Here is a 12,806-nt window from a genome sequence, read left to right as displayed (position 1 = left end):
ATGGGTTGGTTTTCTTTCTTCAGAATTACTTATATATCCCTGTGTTTCATCCTTGAGGAAAACTGCTGTTAGCATGTGACACTTTCAGCAAAAACACTAATTATAAACTGCTGAGAACACTAAATATATATTAGCTTGGTAGGCAGAGATATTAATAGCTCAATTTTCCTTTCATTGTCCGCTGACAACACCCCTTTAATAATATTTATTTCTGCATATGTGCATAACATGTGCACATGCTGGGGACTCATGCCAGTGCAAACAAACACCTATCTGTCTTTATATGGGTGGCTGGGGAATTGAACTCAGGCTGGCAGGCTTTGCAAATAAGCATCTTTAACCACTGAGCCATTTCCCTAGCCCCAACACTCTTTACTCATTTTTTGCAGTAGTAGTTCATTAGTTTTAGCATTTCAGAGACATATCTACTCTGTAACTTACCATCAAATGTTAACATTTATAGGACACATAAACGCTTCTGCAGCAGAAAACAAAGTATAGATTTCTTAATTCCACACTAATGGGATAATTCATGAGGCATACATGGGGAGAGCAAGACTTATTTTTACAAAGCAAGAGAACTTTAAGACCTTAATAACTGATAATGGATTTCTTCTGTACTTTCATGTTTTACAGTTTAGATAGGCTCGATATAGCAAATCATATAACCTTACATAGCTAATTTTTTATCAGTAGGTTACTTTTTAAAGTAAAATATATGCATGAACTTTTAAGCGAGACTAGGCATGTTCAGGGTGATTTGGCCATAGACTAGGCATGAGCTTTCAATATAAGAATGTGTACGGCTGATCTTGTGTATGTGTTTTTTAATGTGGTGTGTGTGTCCTACGGTGTGATAGACTTTACTGTGGTGGTCCAAGGGGGGGACTTCTGGTGTCTCCCTCTATCACTCTTCCACCCAATCTTACTTAGAGTCTTACTAATCTCAGAGTGTGCCTTTATTCTTTTTTGTTATGAGCCCTAGCAATTCTCTGGTCTCTGTTCCCCACAGGCCTGGAGTTACAGACATGAGTGGCCATACCCAGCTGCTTTTGTAGGTCCTAGAGATTGAACCTGAGTGGTCTCTCAGGTCCTCATGTTTATAGAGAAAGTACTCTTAACTGATGAGCCATCTTTCCATGAGCTGATATTTATTCAGATCTTGAGACAAGTATATATAAATTTTAAGAGCACTTACATATAAATGAACATGTTTCTGCTAAGTTCTAAATTGTAACATAGGGTGCTGGGTTCATGACTCAGTGAGTAATAGCACTTGTCCAACAGGCATGAAGACCTGAGTTAAGTCCCTAGTACCCACATAAAAAGCCAGGTAAGGCTGTGCATTCCTGTAACCACAATACCGAGGATGGTAGAGTGAGGAGGATTTTGGGGCTCACTGGTCAGCCAGCCTAACCAAAAAAAGCAGGAAACTCCAGGTTCAGTGAGAGACACTGTCTCAAGGAAAAAAGGCAGGAGAGTGATATAGGAGGACACCTAGCATCCTCCTGTGGCCTTGACAGGTGCACATGGAGAGTGTGCATCCGTACACCTGCATGCACCACACATAGTGCACATATACCCAAATATATAAGACTAAAGCTAGTAATGTTATCAATATCAGGTATGGCAGTTAATGGCAGAATTATACAGACATTTTCTTCACAAAATTTTTCATATTAAGCAAAATAAGGTTTAGAAAGACAAGTATTACAAGTTTTTATCTCATGTGAAATCTAGAATAAAATGAAGCAACCTGAAAATACTGGGGAGGAAGGAGGAAAGAGAGCTTAATGGATGAAAGTAAAGATGATCAAACTTCATTAGTGTATGTGAGAAAATATCACAATCAAACCCATATTTAAGTAGTACATGTTAATACATACATACGTACATACATTTATATACATGTATATGTATGTATGTACGTACATCCTGGGGATTGACCTCATCCTCAAGGTGTGATTTCAGTTGATTTGTTGATAGTAGAAACAGATTCCCTTCTGAATGGTTTATGTACTTGGCTCAGGACCTTCAAATTATGCTACATGTTAATGTTGTAAGGTTTGGAACATGATTTGTGTCTTAAATTGGGTATACTTAGAGTATACATGCATGGTGAATACTGTTCTTTTTTTGATGTATTTCATTTATTTATTTGAGAAAGAAGGAGAGAGAGAGAGAGAGAGAGGGAGAGAGAGAGAGAAAGAAAATGGGTGTGCCAGGGTCTCCAGCCACTGCAAATGAACTCCAGATGCATGTGCCTCCTTGTGCATCTGGTTTATGTGGGTCCTGGGGAATCAAGCTGGAGTCCTTCAGCTTTGCAGGCAAATGCCTTGACCACTAAACCATCTTCTTTAGACCGAATACTGTTCTTTTATCTGTAGATTTTAAACACATACATAAAACACATTTGTAAAAACAAAGCTTGTATTAAATCCTAGCAAAATTTTATGCACAAGTAAACTTTTAGTGTATTTCTCAAACAGTATTTAGTGTATTTCAAAAACAGTAGCAAGTTTAACAGGGGTAAAGGTGAATGCTGGTTTCATGGCTTCTTTAACTTTCCTCCTGTGTCTGTGTTCTTCTAGGAAGGTGCTGGATGGATGCTTTGGAGCTGGCTTTGAAATGCTCTAGTCTTCTTAAACGTACAATGATCAGGGAGGGAAAGGAACATGACCTGAGTATTTCATCAGATAACACACATGTGACTCTTTATGGATTATTACGTGCTAACAATCTCCACAGTGGTGACAACTTCCAGTGAGTAGATGTTGCTACTGACTTGGTAATGATTTCAGACACCTTGTTGACCACTAAGTTCGTTGTCCATTTCTGTTATTTTAGTAATGTATACAGAATTAAAAGTTTCCTGTCTTCTTCTCATTGTATGTCCTTTAAACTTTGTTTATTCCCTGTGGTCAGGTTTGGGAATTGATTTTCTTTATTACAACCAGTGTGCATTACTCTCCTTCCCTTATGAATGAGTTCTACCCTTCCTCTTTTCTGTCACACTCTTGTGTACACTTCATGGTCAGCTACCATCATTACGTCATTATGTGAAACTTTTCCTGCCTGTTAACAATGAGATGTGATCTGTTCTTACAGCACTTTTTGTAATGACGCTAGATTTATTCTCTTTGGTACTTGAGGAAATACTTTGAGTACTATATCCAGTTTGCAGTTTTATCCTCTAAATGTTCACTGTAGCTAATTCTCACAAAATACTTCTCTGGGGAACCCTGGCTGAATTGCATAGACCTTACTGAGGCTCTGGCCTCTTCTGTTGCTTTGTAGTTAAAATACTAGACTTTCCCTTTCCCTGTCTGCCCACCTCTGGACTTCTGTGTGCCTCCCACCTAGTCTCATTGAGACTGACATTGTAATATGATCTGAAAACTTTTTTCCTGTCCCTTTTCTTCTTTGTCTAAAAAAAGAAAAATGAAAACAAGCAAACAGATCAACAAATCCTATCTACTTCCTGGTCTCTTTCTGCATCCTTTCCTTTTTTTGGTTTTTTGAGGTAGGCTCTCACTTTAGCTCAGGCTGACCTGGAATTCTCTATGTAATCTCAGGGTGGCCTTGAACTCATGGTGATCCTCCTACCTCTGCCTCCTGAGTGCTGGGATTAAAGGCCTGCACCACTACGCCTGGCTCTTTGTCCTGTCTTTACACACCTACAATCTGGAAGTTTATCTTAATCCCAAATATCTGCAGCCTAATAGAATAGGACTAGAGTGGAATGGGGAAACTGATAAAGAATGGGTACTTGTTGGAACCCCTTCACACTTGTCCTTCTTTTGTACACATTATTTACCCTAATCACTTTAAGCAAGAATAGAGTGGGTATAGCAGAACTTACTGGTTTCAGAAAACAGGCTGATTTTCTTGAGCTAAAATCTCCATTTCTAGTTGTCCCTAGAACTTTTTTTCTCTCAGTTAAGCTTATCTGATAAATGTTAAACAATTCAAACAAGCCACTTTCCCCTCCCCCATTTTATTAGTAGTTGTTTTCAGGTGAATTTGAAGCCTTTTACAGTAGAAAGTCAAAATTCATTCACTTGAGGTCATTCACCTGAAGATCTTGACTTAGTTTTTTTCTTCGAAATAGAAGCGAAAGTGGGGCTGGAGAGATGGCTTAGCAGTTAAGGCATTTGCCTACGAAGCCAAAGGACCTAGGTTTGATTCCCCAGTACTCACGTAAGCCAGATACACAAGGGCCACATGCATCTGGAGTTCGTTTGCAGTGGCTAGAGACCCTGGCATGCCCATTCTCTTTGTCTCTTCTCTTTCTCCTTGCAAATAAAAAAAGAAGTGAAAATGGTCTTGTTTCAAGTAATGGTGTTTGTAAAACTATGGTGAGAAAATAGTAAGGAATAGCCTAAAATTGTGTAATGAGAAGAATTTAGCCCTAATTGCTTAGGTTATCATTTTTAACATCTCCCAGGTTTTTATTTAACTTCTTTCTACCTCTATTTACTAATCTTTAAAATAAAAATCCCAATATTATCTGTATCCTAGGATAATTTTGAGGATTAACTGAATTAAAGTAAAACACTTTTGGTGGCTGGAGAGATGGTTTAGCGGTTAAGGTGCTTGCTTGCAAAGCCTAAGGACCCATGTTCTGTTCTTCAGATCCCGCGTAAGCCAGATGCTCAGGGTGACACAGTGTGCCAGGTCATAGATGTACACAAGGTGGTGCATGCATCTGAGTTGAGTTACAGTGGCTGGAGGCCCTGGCATGCCAATTTTCTCTTTGTTCTTTCACTAGTCTGTTGGGCTTGCCTCAAAAAAAAAAATTATTTTTTTTTGGAACAGTGCCTAGCATATAATAAATTCACAACTGTTACATGATATTCAAATTTACAAATTAGCATTCTTAGCCTATTCTGTTCTTCTGTGTAATTATTCCCTTAAGGTTAAATGATAGTGAAATTGAAAGACAGCATTTTAAGGACCAAGATATGTATTCTGATAAGTCTGATAAAGAAAATGATCAGGAGCATGATGAGTCTGACAATGAAGTGTTGGGCAAAAGTGAGGAAAGTGACACAGATACATCCGAAAGGCAAGATGACTCATACATTGAACCTGAGCCTGTTGAGCCTTTGAAGGAAACTACCTACATGGAGCAGAGCCACGAAGAACTTGGAGAGGTGAAAGCTTTTTCAGAAATTCTGGTTTTCTAGTTCCTGGAAAGTTCCTAAAGAAATGGTGTTATTTGCTAAATGTATTATTTTCCTGAAATAAAATGTGTTTATGGAAACTGTTTTTTAAAGGTGTGCTATGAAATAAAAACAACTAAGAATGTGTAAATACCAAATGCAGTCTATTAACTTGAAAGTTTACATGTTCTCTTAGTTTGTTAGAAACAGATTACCTGATGCATTGGCAGGCACAAAGTAAGTGTAAAGGAATCGTGAGTCCAAAATTCTGTTGTTATCATCAGTGCATGGACATAAATTCAGTATGAAGTAATAGGATATAGAGCTGGAAATGGTGGCACAACCTATAATCCCAGCCTTGGAAGTCTGGGTTATACAGTTTAAAAAATTTAGCAAGTAAAATAATCAGATATAATCCTTTCTGTAGTAATATTTTTGTGTATGTTGTTTATTTCAATATCTTTTGCAGCTCCTTTTTTAAAATTTACCTTTGTAGTTTTATATACTATTGTCTAAATGGTTGTTTCCATATTTTAATAATGCTTGAAGGGGCTGGGGAGATGGCTTGGTAGTTAAAGGCACTTTCTTGTATAGCCTTCCAGACCATATTCCATTCCCCAGTACTCATGTAAAGACAGGCATGTGGAGTTTGTAGCAGCAACAGGCCCTAGTACACCCATGTTCCCCCTGTTCCCTCCTTCCTTCCCCTCTCTCTCCTCCCTCCCCTCTTTATTCCCCCTCCCTCCTTCACCACTGCTTTCAAATAAATAAAAATATTTTTAAAAGAAATAAAGAATGCTTGAAGCCTGGTGTGGTGGTACACACCTTTAACCCCAGCACTTGGGAGACAGAGGTAGGAGGATAATTGTGAGTTCGGGTTGAGACGAGCCTGTACTACAGAGTGAGTTCCAGGACAGCCTAGGCTAGAGTGAGACTACCTTGGGGGGGAGGAATTGGGGGGGGACAGTTTAGAGAGCTAGGGATGCAGCTTAGTTGGAAGGGTGCTTGCCTAGCATACGAAAAGCCTTTCAATAGATAACTGGCAAAGCAGGAAAACTGTGCATGGTGGTGGTATACCACCTGTAGTTCCAGCATTTGGGAGGTGGAGGCAGAAAATCACAAGTTCAAAGTTAGTCTTCACTACATAGGGTGTTTGAAGCCATTGTGGGTTACATGAAACCCTGTCACAAATAAGCGAGAGAAAGTGTAGGGAGGGGAAGAATGCTTGGAAAGATTCATATTTTCATCATCTGTCAGGTCTACATGTCTGTATGTCTGAGTTGAATACAATTTTCATTGGGTTTTGTTGATTGTTAAAGGCAGGTGAGGCTTGTCAAACAGAAACCGTGTCTGAAGAAAACAAAAGTCTCATCTGGACTCTGCTAAAACAAGTCCGTCCTGGAATGGACCTGTCCAGGGTAGTTCTGCCTACATTTATTTTGGAACCTCGTTCTTTCCTGGATAAACTTTCAGATTACTACTATCATGCAGATTTCCTGTCTGAGTGAGTATGTTCTTACTTCTTCAAATCAAAGATTTACTCATAATTGAGAGCTACATTAAGTGATTACCCCTTTCCACATCCAGGCTTGAGGCATGATATCACCACTTATGTATCTGACAGACAGCCTGCCCCAAACCATTCTCAGATGTCGCTGATCCGTCGAGTGGATAACTCACAAGCCTGAGGAAAACAGGCATTGTACCCATCCTGCTGCTGCAGGCTCCTTGCTCTGTCCACTAGGCTCACCTAGAGAGTTGACTTGTGTTCTTCATTTCCATCCAAGCCTTCATTCTGGGCCTGTCCTGCATCTTGTGCTTACCTCTGCATGTGTTTCTTACACGGCCAGATGGTCTGCCAGTTACCAACTTGGCTTTTCTGCTAAAGTTGTCAGCTGGCTTGCAGTGTAATTCTGGGCAAATTATACATAATGAGGCAGAGGAGGAAATGTCCACTTCAGTCCCAGAAGTTTTTGAAAACCAGATGTGGTTGATTCAGGTGTGCCCAGGTGATGGAGATTTGGGAATTAATGCCTCCTGGAGGGAATGTATTGTTAGGGCAGGCTTACGGGTGTTACAGCTAGTTTCCTCATGCCAGTGTTTGGCACATTTTCCACTTTATGTTGGCTGGGGGATGATGTCCACCCTTTGCTCATGCCATAGTTTTCCCCTGCCATCGTGGAGCTTCTCCTCAAGTCTATAAGCCAAAATAAACCTCATTTTCCCACAAGCTGCTCTTGGTTGGGTGATTTCTATCAGCAATGCAAACCTGACTGCAACACCAGGGAACTTTGCAAAAATAGAAGTTTTGTGCTTACCTTTCCTCGTTTTACTTGGTGCCCCATTGGGGTTTCAAGGCACCGTTCTCTCTGGCCCGAAGTTCTGGAACTGTGGTTGGTTTTCAGAATCTGCATCACTATCAGCTTTCGGTATCTATTTTCACCTGTTTATTATGTTAGTGAGTATTGCAAAATATCATAAACTGAATCAAAAGATGATAAATTGGGAATGTTCTGCATCTATATTATAGAAAAAGTGTTAATCTCCCTGAAATAAAGAAAGCTCTTAATGTTGCCATGGTAGCACACATCTGTAATCTCAGATTTTTGAGAGGCTGAGGCAGGAGGATTGCTGTGAATTTGAGACCAGCCAGGACTACACAGCAAGACACTATCTTGATACATCTCCCATCCAAGTTCTCTTAATTCTTAGCAATATAACAAAAATGTGCAAAAACCTTTCAAAAAAGGAGTAGAAGGAAGGTTCAGTCATTTTAAAAGGAAGGAAAGAGAAATAGCCCTTGAACATGTAGGCCTCATGTAAAATAAGAAAAGTATAGATTCAAATGAGAACATTAAAGTTTTGCAGCTGGGTGTGGTGGCACACTCCTTTAATCCCAGTACTTGGGAGGCAGAGGTAGGAGGATTGCCATGAGTTTGAGGCCACCCTGAGACTCCATAGTGAATTCCAGGCCAGCCTGGGCTAGAAACCCTACCTTGGGGGGGGGGGGTTGCTTGTATATCACATAGACGAAAACTTTTACACCAATGTTGCCATCCTCTAGTCCTTTTGTAAAAAATTGTTTTTGACAGCTTCATATACTTGTATGTGTTTGGATCATATTCACTCCTGTTACCTTTCTTTTCCACTTCATACTCTTGCTCAACCCCTTTTGCTCAATTATTCTCACTTATACCTTAATATCATTTTGTGATTGTTTTCTGTGGCCCACATATTTAATGAGTATAGGTGGGGTTATTTACCAAAGCATGGGCCACTTACCAGTGACTCTACCACTGAAGAAAGTGTCTGTCCCCAGAAACCACCAGCTGCCAATAGTTCTTCAGGAAGGGTTTGGGCTTATGAGCTCCATCCCATTGTCTGTGACAGAATATTGAGAAGCCAAGTGTTGTGCAGGTAACCATTCACAGCTGTAGTGAGTTCGTGCATTGGTCCTGACAAGTCAGGAAAATAACATGCCACAGAACTCTTCCCCATCCTTTTACATTCTTTCTGCCCTTTCTTCTGCAGTGTTCCTGAGCTTTAGATAGGGAGATAATTGGTCATCTATTTAATGCCAGACACTCAAGAGTCATTCTCAGAACCATCAGAGCAGAAAAGAACCTTTCAACTTGCCAGTACACCAACATCTACCCTTTGCCACCTTACACCTCATCTTCAGAAACTACTGCATTCAGTTATCAGACATCCTTGTGAAACATATATGCCTTTTTTGTAAATAGGAAGGACCTACAAACAACAACAAAAAACAGTGTAGGCAAAGTGACTTCTAACATTTGCAGTCAGTGTTGTGCTGCAGTCAAATGGTGGGAGTAGACAGGAGCTGAGTCATGACCCTTCCCTCCCGCCCTCCTTTCCTCTCGCCCTCTATCCCTCCTTGGTCATGTATAGTTTGTTCACTCTGGAAAATCAGCTGGTAACATATGAGGAACTTAAGATATAATTGAAGTTAACTTTTTTACATTTGAGAGGGGGAGACAGAAAAAATATTTACAGTGGCAGGAGGCCCTGGCATGCCACATCTCCAGATACACATGCCACTTTGTGCATCTGGCTTTATGTAAATACTGGGAAATTGAATCCAGGCTGTCAGGTTTTGCAAGCAAGTGCCTTTAGCCACTGAGCCATCTCTCTAGCCCCTGAAGGTATTTTAATACTTCCATAAATGTAATTTGAAACATCTGTTTGGTAGTAGTAGAATCTGCAAACCCATACAATCCTATAACTGGTGCAGCAATAGGAGCACTAACAACAACCTTCTTTCCTGTCCTCCGTGTGCTCTCTAATGCCAGCCACTGAGAATGGCATTAATCAAGTTGACTGCTGTCTAGTCCTGAAGACCTGAAACAGCATTTGACAGCTGCTTACCAGTGGCTCATCATTGCAAATAGAAGGTGTCATGGAGTACATGATCTCAAAATTATTTTTTTTAATCACAACCACTCGTAAAACCCCTTAAGTTCTACAGAATGTCACCAGAGAAACATTGATTTGGAAAGTTTCCAAAATTATAGCTTCTGCAAAGATCTGGACAGTGTGTCAAAGAATCAGAAACATAAGGAGAGGATAAACCAGATTAAGAGAAATTATTCTTGGAAATTGATTCGCTATCATTTTAAATATGAATTATTTTCCAATCACAACTCATATTCAGTAAAAAGGGGAGAATTTATCATCTACTTCATACAGTCTTAATGATCATTGTATTTTTAGGGCTGCTCTTGAAGAAAATCCTTATTTCCGTTTGAAGAAAGTAGTGAAGTGGTATTTATCAGGATTCTATAAAAAGCCAAAGGTACTGTTTATATTTTGCTTCCATTAGCTTTTTAAAAAATATTATTTATCTATTGAGACAGAGACAAAGGATGGGTACACCAGGGCCTGTTGCCACTGCAGATGAACTCCAGATGCATGCACCACTTTCGTGGCTTCACATGGGAACTGGGGAATCAAACTCAGGCCATCAAGCTTTGTGAGCAAATGCCTTTAACTGCTGAGCTATCTCTCCAGCCCTTCCATTAGCCTTTTATGAGTTCCTTGTTTTACATATTCTATTTAGATTACTCATTAACATTTACCACAAATTTACAAAATACATGATTATTTCAGCCTATATCTTGATTGAAGTTATGTTTTTATTCATGTAAATTTCATTTACTGTGAAATTATATAAGTGTGTCTTTCAGACAAATACTTGATTGTTTGAACTACTTTAAGTGATTTTAAATCTTGTGCATTTGTAATTTAAAACTTGCATGTGTATATTTTCTTTTTTACTAGGGACTGAAGAAACCTTACAATCCTATACTTGGTGAGACTTTCCGTTGTTTATGGATTCATCCAAGAACAAACAGCAAAACTTTTTATATTGCTGAGCAGGTATTGGAAATACAGGTCATAGAAAGAAAAATTATTTGAAAGTTGGTGGGAGAAAATATGAACTCAGTAAACATTGTTGTTTAACCTTTTCATTAGCATTTGGTAATCATTTAACATTTTTGTACTAAATACTATTAAATACCACACTCCTAGGCATTACTGGTACCACCCTGGAGTCCATTGATGAAAAATAATTTTTTTAACTTTATCTCCTCTATTTCTCTACCCATCTTTTTATTTGCTCATTTTTGGCTGACTTCATATTTTCAAAACATTTTCTTGATCATGCTCAATTTTTTTAAATAATTGTATAGTTCTGAAATCAGATTTACATTTATTTGTGTGGCATTCAAGTTCTTGTTTTTCATTTTACTGATTTTTTTTACTAAACTGATTCTAGATATATTTGTGATTCACAAATAAATAATCAGATCTTAGACTTTCTTGCCTTGGTATTTTATATTTATCTGATTCTCTTACCCATTATTTCTTCTTAGCCTGGTTTCATCTAAGCAAAACCTGACAAAATCATTTTTCATTCTCCAGAGAACTACAACTCCCATGATTTCCCTTCTCAAACATGTTATTTGTAGAATTATCCATTAAGCTATTAACACTCATTTTAATTACTTTATTGCAGAATGTTTATTTTCTTAATTGAATTGTTAGAGAAGGTAACATGGTTATAGTCTCTCTCTGCCAATAAGGCATACCTTTGTGTTTTGCTTTTTATTTTGTATCCAGAGTAGGCAGTCAGGAAATACTTTTTAAAAAAATATTTTTATTTATTTATTTGACAGAGAAAAAGGGAGAGAGAGTATGTGCACTCCCTTGTGCAGCTGGCTAACATGGGTCCTGGGGAATTGAACCTGGTTCCTTTGGCTTTACAGGCAAACATCTTAACCACTAAGCCATCCCTTCAGCCCAGGAAATACTTTTTTAACAAACATTTTATTATTTATTGAGAGAGAGACAGAAAGAGAAAGAGGCAGACTCAGAGAATAAATTGGTGTGCCAGGGCCTCCAGCCACTGCAAATGAACTCCAAATGCATGTACCACCTATGCATCTGTCTTATGTGGTACTGGGGAATTGAATCTGGGTCCTTAGGTTTTGCAGGCAAGTGTTTTAACTGCTAAACCATCTGTCCGGCCCAGATATTATTTCTTAGTTTTGAATTTTTTTGTTTTTTGTTTTTCGAGGTAGGGTTTCACTCTAGCCCAGGCTGACCTGGAATTCACTATGGAGTCTCAGGGTGGCCTTGAACTCATGGTGATCCTCCTACCTCTGCCTCCCGAGTGCTGGGATTAAAGGCGTGCGCCACCACACCCGGCTTTAGTTTTGAATTTTTTGTTGAACTTATATACATCTGTTTTTCATGATTCTCCTGTCTGTACAAACCTGAAAATGTACATGTTGCAGTCAGATTTGCATTGTTGGTAGATGTCACCAACAGCAGCTTGTGGGCAAACAAACAAACAAAAAAAAAAAACCTGTATTTTGGCTTACAGGCTCAAGGGGGAAGCTCCATGATGGCAGGGAAAATGATGGCATGAGCAGAAGGTGAACATCACCCCCTGGACCACATAAGGTGGACAGCAGGAGCAAGAGAGTGTGTCAACCACTAGCAAGGGGCAGCTGGCTATAACACCAATAAGCCCGCCCCTAACCATACACTCCCTCTAGAGGCACTAATTCCCAAATCTCCATCAGCTGGGAACCTAGCATTCAGAACGACTAAGTATAATTATGGGGTACACCTGAATCAAACCACTACATTCCGCCCCGACCCCCATAAACTGATAACCATATATAATGTAAAGTTCAGCACATTCATCCCACTATAAAAGTCCCTATAGTTTATATCAATTCCAATGATGTTCAAACATCCCCATAGTCCAAGGTCTTTTAACTGATCCATAATACCAAAAAACTCATAATGGCATAAAATAATAAATACACTGCAAAAGATAGCATTGGGCATAGCAAAGAAACATTTAACCAATACAAGACCTAAACAAAGCAAACATAAAACTCTGTAACTCCAAGTCCAACAACTCTGGTCAATGACAAATCTCCAAGTCTGATCATTTTAACCAGCAACAAGTCGTTGGTATTCCAATTCCGCCCCTCCAGGTAGGCTACTCACAGTCCTGGAAAACTTCATCGGGGCTGACAGCTTTCCTTTGCAGCTGTCTCATGGTCCCGGCATCTTCACTGGGTCTCCACTGCAATCCAGGGT

General features: G+C 39.2%; 1 protein-coding gene across 12 annotated transcripts in view; it reads left to right on the top strand.

Moving 5' to 3' along the window:
• The window catches only part of Osbpl8 (oxysterol binding protein like 8), a 229,757-nt gene that overhangs the window by 187,458 nt on the left and 29,493 nt on the right, over positions 1 to 12,806 (top strand). For all 12 annotated transcript variants that reach the window (XM_045151711.1, XM_045151710.1, XM_045151709.1 and 9 more), the window contains 5 exons: positions 2,592 to 2,763; positions 4,919 to 5,156; positions 6,485 to 6,669; positions 9,900 to 9,981; positions 10,467 to 10,565. In XM_045151711.1, the coding sequence (XP_045007646.1) occupies positions 2,592 to 2,763; positions 4,919 to 5,156; positions 6,485 to 6,669; positions 9,900 to 9,981; positions 10,467 to 10,565 (776 nt within the window). The remainder of the gene's footprint in view (positions 1 to 2,591; positions 2,764 to 4,918; positions 5,157 to 6,484; positions 6,670 to 9,899; positions 9,982 to 10,466; positions 10,566 to 12,806) is intronic.

The sequence above is a fragment of the Jaculus jaculus genome, chromosome 6 (assembly GCF_020740685.1).
Source record: "Jaculus jaculus isolate mJacJac1 chromosome 6, mJacJac1.mat.Y.cur, whole genome shotgun sequence".
NCBI classification, from domain to species: Eukaryota; Metazoa; Chordata; class Mammalia; order Rodentia; family Dipodidae; genus Jaculus; species Jaculus jaculus.
Note: the sequence above shows the minus strand (reverse complement) of the source record. Positions and strands in the feature narration are given on the sequence as shown.